The sequence below is a fragment of the Engystomops pustulosus genome, chromosome 9, assembly GCF_040894005.1.
Source record: "Engystomops pustulosus chromosome 9, aEngPut4.maternal, whole genome shotgun sequence".
NCBI lineage: Eukaryota > Metazoa > Chordata > Amphibia > Anura > Leptodactylidae > Engystomops > Engystomops pustulosus.
The window spans coordinates 16,933,541-16,959,026 of record NC_092419.1 but is presented as its reverse complement, the minus strand read 5'-3'; the positions used below and the strand labels follow the sequence as shown (position 1 = coordinate 16,959,026).

Below are 25,486 nucleotides of genomic sequence, written 5' to 3'. Positions count from 1 at the left end.
TGCACCAAAAACTCGGGCGCAAATCGGAAATATTTGGGAAACCTGACAAAAGTGCGGCGTTCGGACCCTTAGTAAATGAGCCCCAGAGTGTGCGATAGGGTGATTAGATTGTGAGCTCCCGGGGTTAGGGATGACAGAAGTGAATCATTGTATGCGATAGGAAGATGAGATTGTTAGCTCCTGGGCGCAAGGATGATGGTCCCTGTCAGTCTCTCCCTGGCTCCTGGCCTCTTCCCTGCGCTCTCTCCTCCCACACTGCAGTCTCTGCTCGCAGCTCATATCTTGATCTCAGAGAGTCAACTGTGGAGAGAGAGAGAACAAGTCAGAAATGTAAGGAGCGCTCAGGAATTGTGAGAAAGAGACAGCAGAAAGGATCCAGGACGGGCGAGAAGTGAGACAGAGCCTCCAGATGTGAACAACGGCCGAGAAGAGGAAGAGAAAGTGAAGACAGAGCAAACACGGCACAGCCGGGGAGGAGGTAGGAGACTGTGGAGGAGAGCGCTCTACAAGGGACTGCAAGAAGTGACAGCTCGGAGCGATCGAGTGCCATCAGGATGCTGAACCCCCCAATGATGACGGCACGACCATCCCTTCACCCCACCATCCACCACTTCTGTGAGAACTCCACGCGGGTGCACGCCGATGGTAACCCTGCCACCAGCACCCTCATGTTTCTTATGGGAGTCCTAGGGAACCTGCTGGCTCTGGGCATCTTGGGGGTCCATCGGAGAGAACAGAGGGCACGTGCTTCTCCATTTTGTGTCCTGGTGACGGGCCTGGCTGTGACGGACCTTCTAGGCACCTGTGTCCTCAGCCCGGTGGTGTTTGTCTCCTATGCACAGCAGGCATCGCTCCTGGCACTGGGATGGTGGCCGCTCTGCCATCTTTTTGCTTTTGCCATGACTTTCTTCAACCTGTCCTCCATGATGATCCTGTTCTTCATGGCGTTTGAGCGTTGCCTGGCGCTCAGTCATCCCTATGTGTATGCCCAGCACAGCTGGGGGCACCGCCTGGCACGGGTGTCCTTGCCGATTTCCTACGTTGTGCCAGCACTGCTCTGTGCACTGCCGCTGATTGGAGTTGGTGAACATAAACAATATTGCCCGGGCACCTGGTGCTTTATCCGCATGGCAGTGCCCCCCACCACCGGGAAAGATGGCACTCTGGCCTTCTCTCTGCTGTATGCCATCCTGACGGGGCTCTTAATCCTGGCCATATTACTCTGTAATGCCTCTGTGACTGCCAGCCTGTGCCGCATGAGGAAGGGTCAGCGAGCTAGAAGAGGGTCACTGCGCAGAGGAGGTGCCCGGGGATGGTTCCTGGGAGCCGGAGAAGAGGAGCTGGAACATCTCATCCTCCTGGTGCTCATGACTATTATATTCATGGTGTGCTCCGTGCCCATGACGGTAAGTACACAGGAGAGGTGGGTGCTGTCTGCATGTGTGGGGGAGGGTCCGACTACTATCAATGCATCTGCAGTCAGGAAACAGGCATGCAGAAGTCAATTATACTCTATTAGAGGGTGCAGGGGGTGCCTCAAACGCTGACACTTGGGGGGGACAGGACAGGGACACGCTGACACTCGGGGGGGACAGGACAGGGACACGCTGACACTCGGGGGGGACAGGACAGGGACACGCTGACACTCGGGGGGGACAGGACAGGGACACGCTGACACTCGGGGGGGACAGGACAGGGACACGCTGACACTCGGGGGGGACAGGACAGGGACACGCTGACACTCGGGGGGGACAGGACAGGGACACGCTGACACTCGGGGGGGACAGGACAGGGACACGCTGACACTCGGGGGGGACAGGACAGGGACACGCTGACACTCGGGGGGGACAGGACAGGGACACGCTGACACTCGGGGGGGGACAGGACAGGGACACGCTGACACTCGGGGGGGGACAGGACAGGGACACGCTGACACTCGGGGGGGACAGGACAGGGACACGCTGACACTCGGGGGGGACAGGACAGGGACACGCTGACACTCGGGGGGACAGGACAGGGACACGCTGACACTCGGGGGGGACAGGACAGGGACACGCTGACACTCGGGGGGGACAGGACAGGGACACGCTGACACCTGGGGGGACAGGACAGGGACACGCTGACACCTGGGGGGACAGGACAGGGACACGCTGACACCTGGGGGGACAGGACAGGGACACGCTGACACCTGGGGGGACAGGACAGGGACACGCTGACACCTGGGGGGACAGGACAGGGACACGCTGACACCTGGGGGGACAGGACAGGGACACGCTGACACCTGGGGGGACAGGACAGGGACACGCTGACACCTGGGGGGACAGGACAGGGACACGCTGACACTTGGGGGACCCAGACATCTATGCCATGTGCCTGGTAAAAGAAAGTAGGGGACCCCCCAACTTGTAACTCCCATCCTGCTCCTTGACTCTGCTCACTGCCAGCTCCCCAGTGAGCCTGCCTGTCCCACCATGTGTCAGCGTGTCCCATTCCGGTCCCCCAAGTGTCAGCGTGTCCCTGCCCCCCCCCCCAAGTGTCATTGTGTCCATGCCCCCCCCCTCAAGTGTCAGCGTGTCCCTGTCCTGTCCCAAGTGTCAGCGTGTCCCTGCCCCCCCCCAAGTGTCAGCGTGTCCCTGCCCCCCCCAAGTGTCAGCGTGTCCCTGTCCTGCACCCCCCACGTGCCAGTCTCACACTTGTGCGCTATTAATCCTGAGATGTGAGCACTGAATGTTTGGGGCACCCTCTAATAGACTATATTACTTCTGCGGACACTTGGGGGTAGAGGAACCCACTGACATTTGGGGGGACAGGAGAGGAAGCTGCAGTTGCTGCTACACTGACATCATATTGAGTTGTCCTCCAAGATTGTTATAGTTCCAGCATATTCCTAATACAGGAATAATACAGATCAATCCTGCTGTTTCCACCTCCATGAGCCATACCCCTTCCTATCTCACAGCAGACAGCTCAGTCTGATACAACATAATCCTTCTGCTTTGCTTTCTTTTCCATGGCTTTTCCCTTACTCCTACACCTTCACCTCCTATCTCACAGCAGACATCTCTAATGCAGCTCAATCTTGCTGCTTCCCTCCCTCAGCCATTCCTTCACCCCCCATCACACAGGAGAGTCTTCAGCTCAATCGCCCTGCTTCCTTCACTTTTACCTCCTATCTCACAGCAGACAGCTAAATCTTAGGGTGATGTCACACATGGCGTTTTTAGGTTGTTTTTGGGCTGTTTTTAGTTAGTGTGTTTTCAGATAGTAAAAAACGCATGTGTTAAAAAAAGGATCCGTTTTTTAAATCCGGGTTTCCGAATTTGCGCAATTAAAAACTGACAAAAACGCATGCGTTTTTACGATCTGAAAACGCACTAACTAAAAACGGCCCAAAAACGGCCTTATGTGACATCAGCCTTATACAGCTCAATCCTGCTGCTCCCCTCCCATCTCACAGCACAGTCTGATAAAGCTTAATCCTGCTGCTTCCCGCCATTAGCCACATCTTCACCCCCATTTCACATCAGACACCCAAGTCTGAAACAGCTCAATTCTCCTGCTTCCCGCAGCCATTACCTCCCTTCTCACAGCAGACAGCTCAGAGTGATACAACATAATCCTTCTGCTTCCCTTTCTTTTCCATGGCTTTTCCCTCACCTCCCATCTCACAGCAAACAGTTCAATCTAGATACAGATAAATCCTGCTGCCTCTCTCCCTCAGCCATCCCTAACCCCTCGGCCACACTTTCCCTGACCATCTCACAGCAGACGGCTCATTCTGATAAACCCAGTACTGCGGCTACCCTCCATCAGCTGCACCTAATCCCTCAGCCACACTTTCTATGACTATTAGTGATGGGTCGTTCACACAGAGCCGGCTCTTTCATGTGAACGGGAGTTGTCTCTCCTCAGGGAGCCGATAACTCACCTAACCCTGCCCTAATCGGCACACCATGCCCCCTTTAACCCGATAAAATCGGGTTAAAAGTCGAGTAGGGTGACTTACTGGCCTGCGGCTCCCTATTATATATTTAGTAGGGAGCCGTTCAGGAGTTAGAAGAGACGGCTCTTCTTAGTGAGAAGCTTAATGATCCAGCTCACTAACAAGAGCCGGAATTCCCATCACTAATGGCCATATCACAGCAGATTGATCCTGCTACTTCCCTCACTCAGCCACGTCTTCAACTCTGATCTGACATGTGACCAGCGCTAGGAACCAACCAGAAGTGATAAAGAGGAAGCTGCGGTGTGGAAAACAGCAGGAAGTGACTCCCAGGACTGGTGTCCAGCTCCTGCATCATGTTGGGTGGTTCTGTGGGGAGTGGGATTACATGATATCCAGCAGAACATTGCACCACCAATATCCCCAGCAGAACATTGCAACACCTATATCCCCAGCAGAACATTGCACCACCTATGTCAACAGCAGAACATTGCACCCCTCCCCTATATTCAGCAGAACATTGCACCCCTCCCCTATATTCAGCAGAACATTGCACCCCTCCCCTGTATTCAGCAGAACGTTGCACCCCTCCCCTACATTCAGCAGAACATTGCACCCCCCTATATTCAGCAGAACATTGCACCCCTCCCCTATATTCAGCAGAACGCTGCATCCCTCCCCTATATTCAGCTGATAATTGCACCCCTCCCCTATATTCAGCTGATCATTGCACCCCTCCCCTATATTCAGCAGAACATTGCACCCCTCCCCTATATTCAGCAGAACATTGCACCCCTCCCCTATATTCAGCAGAACATTGCACCCCTCCCCTATATTCAGCAGAACATTGCACCCCTCCCCTATATTCAGCAGAACATTGCACCCCTCCCCTGTATTCAGCAGAACGTTGCACCCCTCCCCTGTATTCAGCAGAACGTTGCACCCCTCCCCTATATTCAGCAGAACATTGCACCCCTCCCCTATATTCAGCAGAACATTGCACCCCTCCCCTATATTCAGCAGAACGTTGCACCCCTCCCCTATATTCAGCTGATAATTGCACCCCTCCCCTATATTCAGCTGATCATTGCACCCCTCCCCTATATTCAGCAGAACATTGCACCCCTCCCCTATATTCAGCAGAACATTGCACCCCTCCCCTATATTCAGCAGAACATTGCACCCCTCCCCTATATTCAGCAGAACATTGCACCCCTCCCCTATATTCAGCAGAACATTGCACCCCTCCCCTGTATTCAGCAGAACGTTGCAACCCCCTATATTCAGCAGAACATTGCACCCCTCCCCTTTATTCAGCAGAACATTGCACCCCTCCCCTATATTCAGCAGAACATTGCACCCCTCCCCTACATTCAGCAGAACATTGCACCCCTCCCCTATATTCAGCAGAACTTTGCACCCCTCCCCTATATTCAGCAGAACATTGCACCCCTATATTCAGCAGAACATTGCACCCCTCCCCTATATTCAGCAGAACATTGCACCCCTCCCCTATATTCAGCAGAACATTGCACCCCTCCCCTATATTCAGCAGTACATTGCACCCCTCCCCTATATTCAGCAGTACATTGCACCCCTCCCCTGTATTCAGCAGTACATTGCACCCCTCCCCTGTATTCAGCAGAACGTTGCACCCCTCCCCTATATTCAGCAGAACATTGCACCCCTCCCCTGTATTCAGCAGTACATTGCACCCCTCCCCTGTATTCAGCAGAACATTGCACCCCTCCCCTATATTCAGCAGAACATTGCACCCCTCCCCTATATTCAGCAGAATATTGCACCCCTCCCCTATATTCAGCAGAACATTGCACCCCTCCCCTATATTCAGCAGAACATTGCACCCCTCCCCTGTATTCAGCAGAACGTTGCATCCCTCCCCTATATTCAGCAGAACATTGCAACCCCCTATATTCAGCAGAACATTGCACCCCTCCCCTTTATTCAGCAGAACATTGCACCCCTCCCCTATATTCAGCAGAACATTGCACCCCTCCCCTACATTCAGCAGAACATTGCACCCCTCCCCTATATTCAGCAGTACATTGCACCTCTCCCCTGTATTCAGCAGAACGTTGCACCCCTCCCCTATATTCAGCAGAACATTGCACCCCTATATTCAGCAAAACATTGCACCCCTCCCCTATATTCAGCAGAACATTGCACCCCTCCCCTATATTCAGCAGTACATTGCACCCCTCCCCTATATTCAGCAGTACATTGCACCCCTCCCCTGTATTCAGCAGTACATTGCACCCCTCCCCTGTATTCAGCAGAACGTTGCACCCCTCCCCTGTATTCAGCAGAACGTTGCACCCCTCCCCTATATTCAGCAGAACATTGCACCCCTCCCCTATATTCAGCAGAACATTGCACCCCTCCCCTATATTCAGCAGAACATTGCACCCCTCCCCTATATTCAGCAGTACATTGCACCCCTCCCCTATATTCAGCAGTACATTGCACCCCTCCCCTATATTCAGCAGTACATTGCACCCCTCCCCTGTATTCAGCAGAACGTTGCACCCCTCCCCTATATTCAGCAGAACATTGCACCCCTCCCCTATATTCAGCAGAACATTGCACCCCTCCCCTATATTCAGCAGAACATTGCACCCCTCCTCTATATTAAGCATGTCATCATGACATTTCCCTTCTTTCGCCCACAGCTCCGCGCCTTCCTGGGTGCCCTCTACAGAAGTGGGAATCCACAAGAAGAATCGGGGGAGCTCATGGCCTTCCGCTTCAGTGCACTTAACCCCATCCTGGACCCCTGGATCTTCATCATATTTCGGGGATCTGTGTTTCGCAAACTCCGCTCTCTGCTCTGCGTGGCTTGGAAGAAGCCCAATAAACCAAGCCTAACCTCCAACTCTGCGGAGACTGGGACCATCAGCCCGATGACCTCCATCACTGGACCTTGAGAAACACCAGAAAGTAGTCACACAATCAGAAGGAGGGGCCTGGAGGCCTCTGCATCACATGATGGCGCTCTGCGGGGGCGGGCACTTTTGGATTGGTCTGTTACATTGTGAAGAGTGAACAGAGGCATCTTATTTATTGCTCCGCCCCTTTCATGGCAAAATATATCAAGCTGCCGATCCTTGTTAGCAGCCACACAACTGCAGTGTTAATAGGAGGTAGGTGGCCGCAGGAGGCCAGAAGGATATGATTTATTGGAGGGTAGATGATGGGTTCATGGCGCTTAGTGACCCCCCCCCCCCTGTCATTGCCCTGAAGACCCCGACCCTGCACTGTGACCCCAATTATTGTCTTTAATTGCACTAAAAAAAAATAATTTGTAAGCCGATCCTGTCTGTGTTTTATTCTTGTAGCATCAGTGTATCAGGAATCCTGGGAATTCAGAGGGGTCCTGTCCAGAGATGGGACCCCCAAAGCAGTAAGGTCACTGCACAGAATGGATTTATAGCAGCAACAGAAACAGTTAAGATAAAGCAACACAGGAGGAGACCGGTAACACATCATCACCACAATAACACCAGAATAGGAGATAGTTCATGTATATGGTACAGGGAGCGGGTGATAACAGAGACAACAGCTCACCCCCTACCAGACACATAGAGGGAGCAGGTGATAACAGAGACAACAGCTCACCCCCTACCAGACACATAGAGGAAACAGGTGATAACAGAGAGAACAGCTCACCCCCTACCAGACACATAGAGGGAGCAGGTGATAACAGAGACAACAGCTCACCCCCCCACCTGACCGCAAGACACATAGAGGGAGCGGGTGATAACAGAGACAACAGCTCACCCCCTACCTGACCCGCTGCACACCTACCACCAAGTTTTAACCCTCAAAAATCCTTTAAGAAAAAATTCAGAAGTGCCAAATAACTGGGAAGAATCAGGATCAGAGCCTGCGCTGCCACCTGGTGTCCGCCTTGTGACACTGCAGCATAAGCATCACCCCTGCGCCTCACCAGGGGATCAGGTCCAAGTACAATCAGAACAAACCATGGGATCTCGCTCCACAGAGGACACGGAGCGGCTGGACCTCCCGCCACATATCGGATCATGAGGACATCAGAACCTTCCATCACATTCCACAATGTTCATTCATATCCGGAGGAAGATCCTGAACGCTCCGATCTCCTCTGCGATACAGGTCGGATGCGGACGCTGTTCTTATTCATATTTAACCCCTGATGTGCAGTTCCTCTGGATAGAATTGTTGGAGTTGTCATACCCTCGTCCTTCTTCCTATGGAGAAGGATTAATAACTTCCCCTTTAAGGACGGCCGGACAGTTCTGTGGATGATGGATCAGGACTCGTTATGTTGGGAGCAGAGAACGACAACGGCTGCAAACATCCGACTTGTATCCTAGAGAAGGATGAACATTGAGGAATGTGATGGAAGGTTCTGATGTCCTCGGGATCCGATCCGTGGCGGGAGGTCCGGCCGCTCCGTGTCCTATATGGATTTTATTTGTCAAACACTCTGGAAAGTTGGGTTGTTCTACTTTCTCGGGACGTGATAATGAAGTCTCATAGTAACATAGGGAGGCGACGTGGTGGACTACAAGGATCAGCAGAGCAATGGGGTTCATCACATGACCTGCTTCTAATCTGCATATGCAAATGAGGAGGCTGCTTATGTGATAATCAGAACCTTTATTAGAAGCAAATTAATTACAGAGAGCGCGGGGGGCGGGGCCTGGAGGACACGCGGTATACAGTGGGGGAGGGGCGGCAGGGTTATTGTGCGTTTGTAGCTGACCCGACCCTCCCGCTCGCGCCCCTCGTCCGCCCTAGGACAGTAATAAAAATATTCCTCTTCTTTAGTTCCTGCCCCTCAGGCTCCGGGGCTAATACCGGGAGAGGCCCCTCTGACCGTCCACCTGGGGGGGCTACTGAGACACGGATCCTCCTCACATCATTCCCAGCTGCAGCAGAGAGTTGGCGTACATCATGGGCTTTACATTGGGGTGCGGCTGTGGAGAGAGAGGGGCAGGTTACTGGACGGATCAGCACCCACACTGCAGTATGGGGGCACCCGGGGAGCAGCTGTGCGGGGGTCACTTGGTAGGATAATTGTTATGTCTTCTGCGGATATCAATTCTGCACCTATAAGCTGTGCTGCCACTACTAGGGGGGCACTGGTCACCACTGGGTCTACTAGGGGGGCACTGGTCACCCCTGCAACTACTAGGGGGGGAACTGGTCACCGCTGCAACTACTAGGGGGGGGGGCACTGGTCACCGCTGCAACTACTAGGGGGGGGGGCACTGGTCACCGCTGCAACTACTAGCGGGGGCACTGGTCACTGCTGGGACTACTAGCGGGGGCACTGGTCACCACTGGGTCTACTAGGGGGGCACTGGTCACCCCTGCAACTACTAAGGGGGGGGGGGGGGGGGCACTGGTCACTGCTGCAACTACTAGAGGGGAACTGGTCACCGGTGCAACTACTAGGGGCGGCACTGGTCACCGGTGCAACTACTAGGGGCGGCACTGGTCACCGCTGGGACTACTAGGGGGGGCACTGGTCACCGCTGGGACTACTAGGGGGGGCACTGGTCACCGCTGGGACTACTAGGGGGGTACTGGTCACCGCTGGGACTACTAGGGGGGTACTGGTCACCGCTGGGACTACTAGGGGGGTACTGGTCACCGCTGGGACTACTAGGGGGGTACTGGTCACCGCTGGGACTACTAGGGGGGCACTGGTCACCACTGGGACTACTAGAGGGGGCACTGGTCACCGCTGCAACTACTAGAGGGGGCACTGGTCGCCGCTGCGACTGCTAGGGGTGGTACTTACCACTGCATCAAACTGGTGGAATTTGGGCTTGAGGTCGGAGCCGCTGAGATGTATGTACGCCCCTTTATTACCCATCTGGTCGCTGTGGGATAGAGAAAGACTTAGACAGGATCCAGGAAGAGGGGAGGGGGCGCAGGGATGAGACCACCCGATTCTCACCAGTAATTTGGAGCGGAGAAGACGGTGACGCAGAGGCCGCTGTGGGTCACCTCGTAGCCTTCAGCCTTCACCTCGTGGCTGCGGATGATGTAGTCCAGACCGTTCTCTTCCAGGAACTTACGGGTGACGTCTGGACCAAACTGACAGCTGACGCCGCGCTTACTGGCCGAGCGACCGTCCTGCGGAAAGAACCGGATGTGGGGCAGGAGGCCAAAGGTCAGGAATACATGAGAGCAAGAAAATCTACAGCAGGGGAGCAACAAGAAACAAAGCAGTGCACAGGTGGAGGGGTAATAGGCAGAGCAGTGCACAGGTGGAGGGGTAATAGGCAGAGCAGTGCACAGGGGGAGGGGTAATAGGCAGAGCAGTGCACAGGGGGAGGGGTAATAAGCAGAGCAGTGCACAGGGGGAGGGGTAATAAGCAGAGCAGTGCACAGGGGGAGGGGTAATAAGCAGAGCAGTGCACAGGGGGAGGGGTAATAGGCAGAGCAGTGCACAGGGGGAGGGGTAAAAAGCAGAGCAGTGCACAGGGGGAGGGGTAATAGGCAGAGCAGTGCACAGGGGGAGGGGTAAAAAGCAGAGCAGTGCACAGGGGGAGGGGTAATAGGCAGAGCAGTGCACAGGGGGAGGGGTAAAAAGCAGAGCAGTGCACAGGGGGAGGGGGGTAAAAAGCAGAGCAGTGCACAGGGGGAAGGGTAATAGGCAGAGCAGTGCACAGGGGGAAGGGTAATAAGCAGAGCAGCGCACAGGGGGAGGGGTAATAAGCAGAGCAGTGCACAGGGGGAGGGGTAATAAGCAGAGCAGTGCACAGGGGGAGGGGTAATAAGCAGAGCAGTGCACAGGGGGAAGGGTAATAAGCAGAGCAGTGCACAGGGGGAAGGGTAATAAGCAGAGCAGTGCACAGGGGCAGGGGTAATAAGCAGAGCAGCGCACAGGTTGGGGGTAATAAGCAGAGCAGTGCACATGGGAGGGGTAATATAAGCAGAGCAGTGCACATGGGAGGGGTAATATAAGCAGAGCAGTGCACATGGGAGGGGTAATATAAGCAGAGCATTGAACGGGGGGAGGGGTAATAAGCAGAGCATTGAACGGGGGAGGGGTAATAAGCAGAGCAGTGCACAGGGGGAGGGGTAATAAGCAGAGCAGTGCACAGGGGGAGGGGTAATAAGCAGAGCAGTGCACAGGGGCAGGGTAATAAGCAGAGCAGTGCATAGGGGGGGGGGGTAATAAGCAGAGCAGTGCACAGGGGGAGGGGTAATAAGCAGAGCAGTGCACAGGGGCAGGGTAATAAGCAGAGCAGTGCATAGGGGGGGGGGTAATAAGCAGAGCAGTGCACAGGGGGAGGGGTAATAAGCAGAGCAGTGCACAGCGGGAGGGGTAATAAGCAGAGCATTGAACGGGGGGAGGGGTAATAAGCAGAGCATTGAACGGGGGGAGGGGTAATAAGCAGAGCATTGAACGGGGGAGGGGTAATAAGCAGAGCATTGAACGGGGGGAGGGGTAATAAGCAGAGCAGTGCACAGGGGGAGGGGTAATAAGCAGAGCAGTGCACAGGGGGAGGGGTAATAAGCAGAGCAGTGCACAGGGGGAGGGGTAATAAGCAGAGCAGTGCACAGGGGGAGGGGTAATAAGCAGAACAGTGCACAGGGGGAGGGGTAATAAGCAGAGCAGTGCACAGGGGGAGGGGTAAGCTGTAAGGACAGAGTAGAGTAGATGATGGGGGTAAAGGATTTGTGGGTTTACCTGTGGCTGGGGATCGGACCACAGGAGGTCACACATTGGTCCTGTAAAATAAAAAACAACAGTCAGAAAACAAGACGGAAGTGTCAGCTCACACGGCCGCCATATTGTAAGAGGTGACGTCACAGCACCCACCTGAGTCTGGCGGCTGCCGATTCCGCTCAATACTACGGATCTGATCTAAGGTGACGCCGTCTTCTGAGAAGAGACCCCCGTGCATGATCTGAAAGAGGGGAGACAAGGACATAAGATGCACAATACACCAGGGGCTGAGGCATGCTGGGACTTGTAGTGTAAGAGCCGCAACCAGGCTGAGCCTCCATTCTTCTGCCTTCTCCTCTTATCTGAATGTAGGAAAGCTGGGTGACGGCCGATGCATCTAATGTGACGCGGTGCAGCTAACACAGGACATGGGAGCTGTGGTCCCTGGGGACCAGACATCAGACGATGAGGAGAGTCTCACCAGGACGCGCTGATTGACGCACATCGCAAGCGGCAGCCACTGGAAAACTTCACTGAAGAGCTGGAACATCTGCGTGGAGTATTTGGCTTTTACCTCTCCCTCAAATCCATACATTTGGTTCATTGTGTCCGTCTCGTGGTTTCCTGACAGAGAAACATAACACAATGTAAGAAAAAGTAATAGTCCCCAAAACATTTACTCCAGAGCTGCACTCACTATTCTGCTGCTGGTGCAGTCACTGTGTACATACATGACATTACTTATCCTGTACTGATCCTGAGTTACATCCTGTATTATACCCCAGAGCTGCACTCACTATTCTGCTGCTGGTGCAGTCACTGTGTACATACATGACATTACTTATCCTGTACTGATCCTGAGTTACATCCTATATTATACCCCAGAGCTGCACTCACTATTCTGCTGCTGGTGCAGTCACTGTGTACATACATGACATTACTTATCCTGTACTGATCCTGAGTTACATCCTGTATTATACCCCAGAGCTGCACTCACTATTCTGCTGCTGGTGCAGTCACTGTGTACATACATGACATTACTTATCCTGTACTGATCCGGAGTTACATCCTGTATTATACCCCAGAGCTGTACTCACTATTCTGCTGGTGCAGTCACTGTGTACATACATGACATTACTTATCCTGTACTGATCCTGAGTTACATCCTGTATTATACCCCAGAGCTGTACTCACTATTCTGCTGGTGCAGTCACTGTGTACATACATGACATTACTTATCCTGTACTGATCCTGAGTTACATCCTGTATTATACCCCAGAACTGCACTCACTATTCTGCTGCTGGTGCAGTCACTGTGTACATACATGACATTACTTATCCTGTACTGATCCTGAGTTACATCCTGTATTATACCCCAGAGCTGCACTCACTATTCTGCTGCTGGTGCAGTCACTGTGTACATACATGACATTACTTATCCTGTACAGATCCTGAGTTACATCCTATATTATACCCCAGAGCTGCACTCACTATTCTGCTGCTGGTGCAGTCACTGTGTACATACATGACATTACTTATCCTGTACTGATCCTGAGTTACATCCTGTATTATACTCCAGAGCTGCACTCACTATTCTGCTGCTGGTGCAGTCACTGTGTACATACATGACATTACTTATCCTGTACTGATCCTGAGTTACATCCTATATTATACCCCAGAGCTGCACTCACTATTCTGCTGCTGGTGCAGTCACTGTGTACATACATGACATTACTTATCCTGTACTGATCCTGAGTTACATCCTGTATTATACCCCAGAGCTGCACTCACTATTCTGCTGCTGGTGCAGTCACTGTGTACATACATGACATTACTTATCCTGTACTGATCCTGAGTTACATCCTGTATTATACTCCAGAGCTGCACTCACTATTCTGCTGCTGGTGCAGTCACTGTGTACATACATGACATTACTTATCCTGTACTGATCCTGAGTTACATCCTGTATTATACCCCAGAGCTGCACTCACTATTCTGCTGCTGGTGCAGTCACTGTGTACATACATGACATTACTTATCCTGTACTGATCCTGAGTTACATCCTGTATTATACCCCAGAGCTGCACTCACTATTCTGCTGCTGGTGCAGTCACTGTGTACATACCATACATGACATTACTTATTCTGTACTGATCCGGAGTTACATCCTGTATTATACTCCAGAGCTGCACTCACTATTCTGCTGCTGGTGCAGTCACTGTGTGCATACATGACATTACTTAGCCTGTGCTGATCCTGAGTTACATCCTGTATTATACCCCAGAGCTGCACTCACTATTCTGCTGCTGGTGCAGTCACTGTGTACATACATGACATTACTTATCCTGTACTGATCCGGAGTTACATCCTGTATTATACCCCAGAGCTGTACTCACTATTCTGCTGGTGCAGTCACTGTGTACATACATGACATTACTTATCCTGTACTGATCCTGAGTTACATCTTGTATTATACCCCAGAGCTGCACTCACTATTCTGCTGGTGCAGTCACTGTGTACATACATGACATTACTTATCCTGTACTGATCCTGAGTTACATCCTGTATTATACCCCAGAACTGCACTCACTATTCTGCTGCTGGTGCAGTCACTGTGTACATACATGACATTACTTATCCTGTACTGATCCTGAGTTACATCCTGTATTATACTCCATAGCTGCACTCACTATTCTGCTGCTGGTGCAGTCACTGTGTACATACATGACATTACTTATCCTGTACTGATCCTGAGTTACATCCTGTACTGATCCTGTATTATACACTATTCTGCTGGAGTAGATACTCACCACGCAGTAGATGGAAGTGTGCAGGAAAGAGCAGTTTGAAGCCGCACAAAGTTACAATCACCTCCACAGAGAAGGATCCGCGGTCTACAAAGTCACCATTAAATATCTGCTGAGAACTCAGGAAGACGAGCACAGAACCTGGGGTCACACTGCTACCTGTATAATAGGGGGAGGGGTGCAGAGGATTTGGGGGTAACACTGTTGCCTGTGCAGATGCTGTGGCCAGTAGCTGCAGGTAAAGGATACGTAGGGGTTGCTCTCGGAGGGGAGGCCATTGAGATGGAAGATGTTCATGAGGTCGTAGAATTGTCCGTGAGTGTCACCGCAGACCGTCACCTGCTGAGACTGACAGGAGAGAAGATGGGGAGAGGTGAGTAGGACCCCCAGCACAGACACCTGTGATGTGTGACCGCGTGATGACGCCATCTCCGAGATCAGGAGGAAGGAACGGACATTGGACAGGGAGAGGATTTCGTTTTGTGGCTCTTTGACTATATTGGCTACTGTGGTGACGCTGTGACTACATTACCTGCTGCCCATCAAAAATTATGTCCGAGTCACCCGATTTACTTTAAGTGCTGGTGTTACCCAAGAGCTCACAATTCTGCAGCATCTCCCCAGCGCTGTGACTCTCTGCTACCTTCTCCAATAAGGGGGAGCTACATGGAGACATCTTATACCACGTCACATTTATCATCAGCATCAGACACAGTGATACATGTGCTGCAGTGTAAGGCTGGCTGTCTCTGCACGGTTCTGGTCATCCTACAAAGAATGGAGAGGTCTGTAATTTTTATTCTAAATAACCTTCACCTGTGAGAGATGAAAACAAAACCCAGAAAATCACTATATATAAATAAAAAAACATTAATTAGCAATAACATTAATTTTATTATCAGCCCAGAACTACACAGGAGGACCTGGTCCATGAGCTGAAGAGATCCGGTACCTCAGTCACACAGATCACCGCTAGTAACACTACACAGTCCTGGACTATATCCTGCAGGACACACCGGCTCCTCCTGCTCGTGTCCAGGCCCAATAACCATCTGGATGATCCGGAGGAGGCCGGGGACAAGGTCGTGTGGTCAATAGACCTTTTTGGTTAGGAGGAAGAAGAAGGAAGGATGACACAAACCCAGGAACATGTCCCAACCATGAAGCCTGTGGGGGGGGGGGGGGGGGGGACACATCAGACTCCGGGGGGATTGTCTGCAATGGTGACAAAACGACGGCAGCGTATAGAAGGGAGGATGGATGGGGCCATGTACCACAACCTCCTCCCTCAGTAAGAGCAGTGCAGATGGGTCGTGGCTGGGTCTTCCACAATGACCCAAAACACACAGCCAGGACAACTAAGGAGCGGCTCTGGAAGGAGAATTTCATGGTCCAGGAGTGTCCCATCCAGTCTCCAGACTTTGAACCCAATCCAAAATCTATGAAGGAGCTGAACCTCCATCCCAGAAACCTGAAACAGCTATACAATGTAATTTCATTAATTATAATTGGTACAATAATCGTTACAGACGTCTCTGTTCTTTGTGGGGGAAAAAAAATGAAATGCAAAATCAACCGCGACTGAAATACATCTCATCTGCGCTGTAGGTGGTAAGATGCACCCCCGGGTGGAAGCCCCCAAATCAGACTCCCTTACACCTCAGGGCAGACACAGAGTGGGCGCTCACCTTCTCCAGGGAGATCTCGACCAGGCTGGGCAGCTGCGACAGGATCTCCTTCACCTGCACCAGGATCTGAAAGAGACACCTTGTAACCAGCGGGCACCGAGACACCAGCTCCATACCGGACGCTCACTCACCCAAGTGCCGCTAACAGATACAACTCAGACACATGTTATATACAGAGAGACCCCCAGAGACACGGCACGCGCCCGCACCCAGAGACGCGGCACGCGCCGGCACCCAGAGACGCGCCACGCGCCGGCACCCAGAGACGCGCCACGCGCCCGCACCCAGAGACGCGCCACGCGCCCGCACCCAGAGACGCGCCACGCGCCCGCACCCAGAGACGCGCCACGCGCCCGCACCCAGAGACGCGCCACGCGCCCGCACCCAGAGACGCGCCACGCGCCCGCACCCAGAGACACGCCACGCGCCCGCACCCAGAGACACGCCACGCGCCCGCACCCAGAGACACGCCACGCGCCCGCACCCAGAGACACGCCACGCGCCCGCACCCAGAGACACGCCACGCGCCCGCACCCAGAGACACGCCACGCGCCCGCACCCAGAGACACGCCACGCGCCCGCACAGTTACCTGATATACACATTTTCTATGCAGTTTCTTCTGCTCTTTATAAAATGTCATTAATTCCACCATGAAGTCCAGCGTCACTCTCCCGTTCTCCAGTTGGGGGCCCGTGTACTCATCCTCGATGGCTGCAGAGCGGGTACAGAACAGGCATTTATATCCACTCTTCCATGTCTGAGGATCTACATCATGTGTACATGTACCCACTACTCCATATCCAGAGAGCTGCCTGTATCATGTGTACATGTACCCACTGCTCCATATCCAGAGAGCTGCCTGTGCCATACGTACATGTACCCACTACTCCATATCCAGAGAGCTGCCTGTACCATACGTACATATACCCATTGCTCCATATCCAGAGACCTGCCTGTACCATATGTACATGTACCCACTGCTCCATATCCAGAGACCTGCCTGTACCATATGTACATGTACCCACTGCTCCATATCCAGAGAGCTGCCTGTATCATGTGTACATGTACCCACTACTACATATCCAGAGAACTTCCTGTACTATATGTACATGTACCCACTGCTCCATAGCCAGAGAGCTGCCTGTACCATATGTACATGTACCCACTGCTCCATATCCAGAGAGCTGCCTGTACCATATGTACATGAACCCACTGCTCCATATCCAGAGAGCTGCCTGTGCCATACGTACATGTACCCACTACTTCATAGCCAGAGAGCTGCCTGTACCATATGTACATGTACCCACTACTCCATATCCAGAGAGCTGCCTGTATCATATGTACATGTACCCACTGCTCCATATCCAGAGAACTTCCTGTACTATATGTACATGTACCCACTGCTCCAGCTGTGTGACCCCTTCCTGCCTGCAGGTCACTTACTCATCCCCTCTATATCCAGGGAGTCCACCACGGATCGGTTTTGTTGGTCGCAGGCGATCGCTCGCTCGAAGGCTTTCTGACGCACCAGCTTACTGCACTCCTGGAACTTCATCTGAGCGTCCTTATCATGGGGGCGCACCTTCACCACCTGGGGGCGACACCGGAGAAGAGGTCAGAGAGCAGGAAGGCATGGGAGGAGGCAAAAGAAAGAGGGCGGAGTCTGGATGGGAAAGACAACAGGCAGAGGGCGAGATCTGGAGTAGGAACGCAATAGACAGAGGGCAGGATCTGAGAGGAGACAACAGGCAAAGGGCGGGGTCTGGGAGGAGACAAGAAGGGGGCGGGCTGTGGAGGGGCAGACAACATGCAAGTGGTGGGGTACGAGGAGGAATCAACAGGCAGAGGGCGGGCTATGGGGGGAGACAACAGGCAAGGGGCGCAGTCTGGAGTAGGAACACAATAGACAGAGGGCGTGGTCTGGGAGGAGACAACAGGCAGAGGGCGGGTTCTGGGGGGGAGACAACAGGCAAGGGGCGGGTTCTGGGGGGGAGACAACAGGCAAGGGGCGGGGTATGGCGGGAGACAACAGGCAGAGGGCGGGGTATGGGGACAGACAACAGGCAGAGGGCGGGGTATGGGGACAGACAACAGGCAGAGGGCGGGGTATGGGGACAGACAACAGGCAGAGGGCAGGGTATGGGGGACAGACAACAGGCAGAGGGCAGGGTATGGGGGACAGACAACAGGCAGAGGGCAGGGTATGGGGGACAGACAACAGGCAGAGGGCGGGGTATGGGGGACAGACAACAGGCAGAGGGCGGGGTATTGGGGGAGACAACAGGCAGAGGGCGGGGTATGGGGGGAGACAACAGGCAGAGGGCGGGGTATGGGGGACAGACAACAGGCAGAGGGCGGGGTATTGGGGGAGACAACAGGCAGAGGGCGGGGTATGGGGGGAGACAACAGGCGGGGACTGGGGCCCGGTATTCGCCTCTTCTGACCGTCTCGTAGTCTTTGAGTGCCGCCTTCAGCTTGCCCAGCGCCATGTTGCTGGCCGCCCGCCTGTAGTAGCCTTTGATGTACTTGGCGTCCAGCTGTATGGCGCGGGAGGCGTCGGCCAGGGCATAGCCGTAGCACTCGGTGCGGAGATACGCCAGGCTGCGGTTCCCATAGTATATGGCGGTGTTGGGACTGAGGGCAATGGCCTGGGAATAATACTGCACAGCGCGGTCATAGTCCTTCACTGCAGAGAGAGAGCAACCATCAATAACCACACCCACAGAGGAAAGACCACACCCACTGTTAACACTCCCATGGAGGCTACACCCACAGAGGGAAGACCACTCCCATAGAGGCCACACCCACTGATACCACTCCCACAGAGGCCACACCCACTGATACTACTGCCATGGAGAAAGGCCACACCCACTGATACTACTCCAATGGAGAAAGGCCACACCCACTGATACCACTCCCATGGAAAAAGGCCACACCCACTGATACTACTCCAATGGAGAAAGGCCACACCCACTCTTTCATAGTTTCCATAACAAGCAGCATACATTTGCACTGAATTCTGGGAGTTGTAGTGCACTGTATATAAGGTCATAATGGATGCTGGGAGTTTTAGCACATTGTATATAATGTGATACAGGATGCTGGGAGTTGTAATAAACTGTTAATAAGGTGACAGAGGATGCTGGGTTTTATAGTGCACGTTATAAACAAGGTGAGAGGATGCTGGGTGTTGTAGTTCCTCTAGTAATGAGGGTTATGAAAGCAGAGAGTTGTAGTACATATTACTGGGAGTTTAAATTCCCCTGATATATAAGGTGACAGGGATGCTGGGAGTTGTGGTCCCCATGATATATAAGGTGATGGATGCTGCGAGTTGTAGTCCCCCTGATATATAAGGTGACAGGGATGTTGGGAGTTGTGGTCCCCATGATATATAAGGTGATGGATGCTGCGAGTTGTAGTCCCCCTGATATATAAGGTGACAGGGATGCTGGGAGTTGTAGTCCCCCTGATATATAAGGTTACAGGGATGCTGGGAGTTGTAGACCCTCTGATATATAAGGTAACAGGGATGCTGTGAGGTGTAGTACCTACTATACATCAGATGACAGGGATGCTGGGAGTTGTATTTCCCCTGATATATAAGGTGACAGGGATGCTGGGAGTTGTAATCCCTCTGATATATAAGGTGACAGGGATGCTGGGAGTTGTAATCCCTCTGATATATAAGGTGATGGATGCTGGGAGTTGTAGTCCACCTGATATAGAACGTGACAGGGATGCCATGAGTTGCAGTGCACTGTATATAAAATGACAGGGATGCTGGGAGTTGTAGTACCTACTATACATCAGATGACAGGGATACTGGGAGTTGTAGTACCTACTATATATATATCAGATGACAGGGATGCTGGGAGTTGTAGCCCCCCTGATATATAAGGTTACAGGGATACTGGGAGTTGTAGTCCCCCTGATATATAAGGTGACAGGCATGCTGGGAGTTGTAGTCCCTCTGATATATAAGGTGATGGATGCTGGGAGTTGTAGCCCCCCTGAAATATAAGGTGACAGGCATGCTGGGAGTTGTAATCCCTCTGATATATAAGGTGATGGATGCTGGGAGTTGTAGTCCACCTGATATAGAACGTGACAGGGATGCTATGAGTTGCAGTGCACTGTATATAAAATGACAGGGATGCTGTGAGGTGTAGTACCTACTATACATCAGATGACAGGGATACTGGGAGTTGTAGTACCTACTATATATATATCAGATGACAGGGATGCTGGGAGTTGTAGTACCCACTATATATCAGATGACAGGGATGCTGGGAGTTGTAGTACCTACTATATATATCAGATGACGGATGCTGGGAGTTGTAGCCCCCCTGATATATAAGGTGACAGGGATGCTGGGAGTTGTAGTCCCCCTGATATATAAGGTTACAGGGATGCTGGGAGTTGTAGTCCCCCTGATATATAAGGTTACAGCGAAGCTGGGAGTTGTAGTCCCCCTGATATATAAGGTGATGGATGCTGCGAGTTGTAGTCCCCCTGATATATAAGGTGACAGGGATGCTGGGAGTTGTAGTCCCCCTGATATATAAGGTTACAGGGATGCTGCGAGTTGTAGTCCCCCTGATATATAAGGTGACAGGGATGCTGGGAGTTGTAGCCCCCCTGATATATAAGGTGACAGGGATGCTGGGAGTTGTAGTACCCACTATATATATCAGATGACAGGGATGCTGGGAGTTGTAGTACCTACTATATATATCAGATGACGGATGCTGGGAGTTGTAGCCCCCCTGATATATAAGGTGACAGGGATGCTGGGAGTTGTAGTCCCCCTGATATATAAGGTTACAGGGATGCTGGGAGTTGTAGTCCCCCTGATATATAAGGTTACAGGGATGTTGGGAGTTGTAGTCCCCCTGATATATAAGGTTACAGGGATGCTGGGAGTTGTAGACCCCCTGATATATAAGGTGACAGGGATGCTGGGAGTTGTAGTACCTACTATATATCAGATGACAGGGATGCTGGGAGTTGTAGTACCTACTATATATATCAGATGACTGATGCTGTAGTTGTAGCCCCCCCTGATATATAAGGTGACAGGGATGCTGGGAGTTGTAGTGCACTGTATCTATGGTGAAAGGGATGCAGTAACTTTTGGTGCACTGTTTATGTAGTGACATGGGATGCTGGGAGATGTAGTACACACTACATATCAGATGACAGGGGATACTGCTATATAAGGGGTTGTAGCACATTGTATATTGAGTGATAGGAGATGCTGAGAGTTGTAGTGCACTGTATATAAAGTGACAGGGATGCTGGCAGCTGTAGCTCCGCTGGTATATAAAGTGTTATGGATGCTGGGAGTTGTAGTGCTGAGTCTGGGGTCCTCCATGTGGAGGTCGGGGCGGCCGTGACGTCGTTACCCCGGAAGTATTCGTTGGCCTGCTCCTTCAGCTCCTCCGCTGTCTTCTCCCCGGCGCCGGCCTCTCCTCCTCCGGTCTCCGCCGCCCGCTCTCCCTCGGCCATCTTCCCGCTGCCGGTCACCGAGTCTGCGTCACCAAGAGAGCGACACAGTGCGACATCCGGCGGCCACATTGGGAATGGCGGCAGCCAACGGAGCACGTGACTGCGCCGCCATCTTGTGGCTGTCACGGGCCATGCCGGTAGTGGCGGCCGCCATGTTGTGGATGGCTTGACTTTTTGGCACATATTTGCGACGGGTTACGGCTTCTGTCTGTGACCTGGTATAATCCCAGGGTTGAGTATATTGTCCCTATATGTAACATGTAATACAGAACATGCCTTATCCTGAGATCCAGGGCTGAGGCCTAGAACCCCACAGCAGCAGCGCCAGGGGGTCACCAGGACCCTCTAAGGTCATTGCTGTATAGTGGTTATACTTCCCATAACCTGGAGAAAGAAGGACACAAAATGGATTAGGATTATTCTCATATATTATAATACCTAATTTAACTCCCGCCATCTTATGGACCCAACTGCACATCATACCGTGGTCACCCGCAACTTTACATGCCCCCTAATGTGACCCACCAGCATAAAATGCCTCTTACTGTACCCAAGAACCCCCCCCTTTCTGTAGGCCCCTCACAATTCATACCTCCCAACTATCTTGGATCTGGCAAAATAGTCCCAGATTTCGGGGTCTACCCTGCGGCCCCGGGTTCTCAGGATGCAGAATTAAGGGCTATTAGGACAAACAGAAAGGGCATAGGTTAAAAGTGAGAACTAAAATAAAGAGGGATATATAGGGGGGCTTCAGGAAGGAAGGGCACTATATGCTGGTGTATACAGTGTGCAGGCCATTGAAGTGGGAAATATACAGTGTGCAGGCCATTGAAGTGGGAGATATACAGTGTGCATGCCATTGAAGCGGGAATTATACAGTGTGGAGTCCATTTAGGTGTGAAATTTACAATGTGGGGGTCATCAAGGTGTGACATTTACTGTGTGGAGGCCATTGAAGTGGGAATCATACAGCTTGGGGGCAATCAAAGTGGGAATACAAGGGGGGGTGGGATAAATTGGCGTGACTTACGGGCTAATTATATTTCAGCGTATGTCTCTTTATCTCAGTGACAAAAATTGAGAGGTATGGATGCCCCAGTAGTTATCATAGGCTTATGCTCCCTCTAATTTGTTACTTTATGACCCCCAGCATCTGCCACCACCCATGGAGCACTAAAGTACCTGACCCGTGTCTGTGCCCCTCTCCATGGAGGGTGGGTGATCAGCGGCAGCAGATCAGTGACATATATTACTATGAGGCTCTGCATGGGAGGAGCTTTGATCTGTGCGCTGCTATTGGACAGGGGCTGTAAACATGGAGGACAGCTACGAGATCTAGATACTGTGTGTCAGAGCTCTTGGGCTTGGACTGTGGTTAGTTTGGGGATCTGCAGGAGCTCCATAAGGTCTCATTTTGGGTTGAACTTACCACAAAACTGAGAAATAATTCCAGCTTAATTGGAACATAATTCACTTTTTATGATGCAGCAGCCTCTGTCTTCCATCCCTATAGAGAATGTGGCTGGTATGTTATAGGCCTCGGCAGAGATCTCTGGAATCATGAAACAATCCTGTTTTCCCCACGGTTTAGAAATAACACCAAAAAGTTCAATCTTCATCTCATCAGAGCAGAGAATCTTATTTTTTATAGTCTGGGATCCTCCATGTCTTTTGCACACTGTATGCGGCTTCCATATGTCTGGCACTGAGGAGAAGCTTTCAGACTCTGCCATAAAGCCCCGACTGCTGGAGGCTGCAGTGATAGGTGACTCCCATCTCCCTCCTGCATCTCTGGAGCTCAGCCACAATGATCTCGGGTACTTCTTTACTTCTCACCAAGGCTCGTCTTTCACAATTGCTTAGTTTAGCTGTACGTCCAGGTCGAGGAAAAGTAGTGGTCATCCCAAACTTCTTCCATTTAAGGAATATAGAGGCCACTGTGCTCTTAGGAACCTTGAGTGCAGCATAAATTCTTTTGTAACCTTGGCCAGATCTGTGCCTTAACACAATTCTGTCTCTGAACTCCTTGGGCAGTTCCTTAAACCTCATGTGCTCTGACATGCACTGTGAGGTCTTATATAGGCAGGCACCCCAGCCTGTGTGTGTCTCCCCCCATGTGCATGAGGAGCCACAGGCTTCAGCTGCCTCTCCCCACAACTCACCACACACTGGTGAGCCTGGTAGTGTGCAGAGTGCTGACAAAGGCATTTATGTCACCAGCCAGGTTTACTTTAACTCGGTTCTACCCACCTAAAGGGAGAGACGAGAGACTAAAAAAACAGAGAGCTCTATGAACTAGGGCACCTAAAAATGTGTGGTTATACCAACTGGCTAGAAGGACATTGGGATTGTGGAGGGTGAACTGCTGCATCTGGCCCCAGGCTGCGACTTACCCAGCATAGAAATGGAGAGTTGTGGCTGTGTCCACACGTGGTGTGCATCAAACCGCATCCATCTAAATAGTGAGGATAGTCTCATCTCCTCACAGACAGTCACTGGATAGTCTCATCTCCTCACAGACAGTCACTGGATAGTCTCATCTCCTTACAGACAGTCACTGGATAGTCTCATCTCCTTACAGTCACTGGATAGTCTCATCTCCTTACAGACAGTCAGTGGATAGTCTCATCTCCTCACAGACAGTCACTGGATAGTCTCATCTCCTTACAGACAGTCACTGCACAGTCTCATCTCCTTACAGATAGTCACTGGATAATCTCATCTCCTTACAGACAGTCACTAGATAGTCTCATCTCCTCACAGACAGTCACTGGATAGTCTCATCTCCTTACAGACAGTCACTGGATACTCTCATCTCCTTACAGTCACTGGATAGTCTCATCTCCTTACAGTCACTGGATAGTCTCATCTCCTTACAGACAGTCACTGGACAGTCTCATCTCCTTACAGACAGTCACTGGACAGTCTCATCTCCTTACAGACAGTCACTGGATAGTCACATCTCCTTACAGACAGTCACTGGATAGTCTCATCTCCTTACAGACAGTCACTGGATAGTCACATCTCCTTACAGACAGTCACTGGATAGTCACATCTCCTTACAGACAGTCACTGGATAGTCTCATCTCCTTACAGACAGTTACTGGATAGTCTCATCTCCTTACAGACAGTCACTGGATAGTGTGATCTCCTTACAGGCAGTCACTGGACAGTCTCATCTCCTTACAAACAGTCACTGGATAGTCTCATCTCCGCACAGATAGTCACTGGATAGTCTCATCTCCTTACAGTTACTGGATAGTCTCATCTCCTTACAGTCACTGAATAGTCTCATCTCCTTACAGACAGTCACTGGATAGTCTCATCTCCTTACAGACAGTCACTGGATGGTGTCATCTCCTTACAGTCACTGGATAGTCTCATCTCCTTACAGTCACTGAATAGTCTCATCTCCTTACAGACAGTCACTGGATAGTCTCATCTCCTTACAGACAGTCACTGGATGGTGTCATCTCCTTACAGTTACTGGATAGTCTCATCTCCTTACAGTCACTGAATAGTCTCATCTCCTTACAGACAGTCACTGGATAGTCTCATCTCCTTACAGACAGTCACTGGATAGTCTCATCTCCTTACAGACAGTCACTGGATGGTCTCATCTCCTTACAGACAGTCACTGGATAGTCTCATCTCATTACAGACAGTCACTGGATACTCTCATCTCCTTACAGACAGTCACTGGATGGTCTCATCTCCTTACAGACAGTCACTGGATAGTCTCATCTCCTTACAGACAGTCACTGGATAGTCTCATCTCCTTACAGTAAGTCCCTGGATAGTCTCATCTCCTTACAGTCAGTCACTGAATAGTCTCATCTCCTTACA

The 25,486-nt window shown here is 51.7% G+C and overlaps 2 protein-coding genes across 2 annotated transcripts; one reads left to right on the top strand and one right to left on the bottom strand.

The window, feature by feature from the left end:
- The first annotated feature begins 286 nt into the window (after positions 1-286).
- PTGIR (prostaglandin I2 receptor) lies at positions 287-7,253 on the top strand. Its single transcript, XM_072123123.1, has 2 exons — positions 287-1,406; positions 6,634-7,253. Exons 1-2 carry the CDS (start codon positions 555-557, stop codon positions 6,886-6,888), a joined length of 1,107 nt encoding a protein of 368 aa, XP_071979224.1. The 5' UTR covers positions 287-554; the 3' UTR covers positions 6,889-7,253.
- A 1,329-nt stretch (positions 7,254-8,582) lies between these two features.
- Positions 8,583-21,727, bottom strand: PPP5C (protein phosphatase 5 catalytic subunit). The gene is made up of 13 exons (XM_072123401.1): positions 21,538-21,727; positions 18,574-18,815; positions 17,573-17,720; positions 16,719-16,840; positions 16,129-16,194; positions 14,690-14,788; positions 14,444-14,549; positions 12,115-12,257; positions 11,787-11,874; positions 11,655-11,695; positions 9,912-10,090; positions 9,753-9,834; positions 8,583-8,922 (listed from the first exon to the last, which is right to left on the bottom strand). The coding sequence occupies exons 1-13, from the start codon at positions 21,707-21,709 to the stop codon at positions 8,860-8,862; spliced, it is 1,551 nt and encodes a 516-aa protein (XP_071979502.1). The 5' UTR covers positions 21,710-21,727; the 3' UTR covers positions 8,583-8,859.
- Between the last annotated feature and the right edge of the window lie 3,759 nt (positions 21,728-25,486).

What these genes read in the sequence shown, in the direction of transcription:
- PTGIR (XM_072123123.1), top strand. Translation starts at nt 555, where the DNA reads ATGCTGAACCCCCCAATGATGACGGCACGACCATCCCTTCACCCCACC. An exon ending in TGTGCTCCGTGCCCATGACG is followed by an intron (nt 1,407 to 6,633) that starts GTAAGTACACAG and finishes TTTCGCCCACAG; the next exon opens with CTCCGCGCCTTCCTGGGTGC.
- PPP5C (XM_072123401.1), bottom strand. Translation starts at nt 21,709, where the DNA reads ATGTGGCCGCCGGATGTCGCACTGTGTCGCTCTCTTGGTGACGCAGAC. An exon ending in CACTCAAAGACTACGAGACG is followed by an intron (nt 17,721 to 18,573) that starts GTCAGAAGAGGC and finishes TGTCGCCCCCAG; the next exon opens with GTGGTGAAGGTGCGCCCCCA. An exon ending in TCGAGATCTCCCTGGAGAAG is followed by an intron (nt 14,789 to 16,128) that starts GTGAGCGCCCAC and finishes CTCTCCTGTCAG; the next exon opens with TCTCAGCAGGTGACGGTCTG.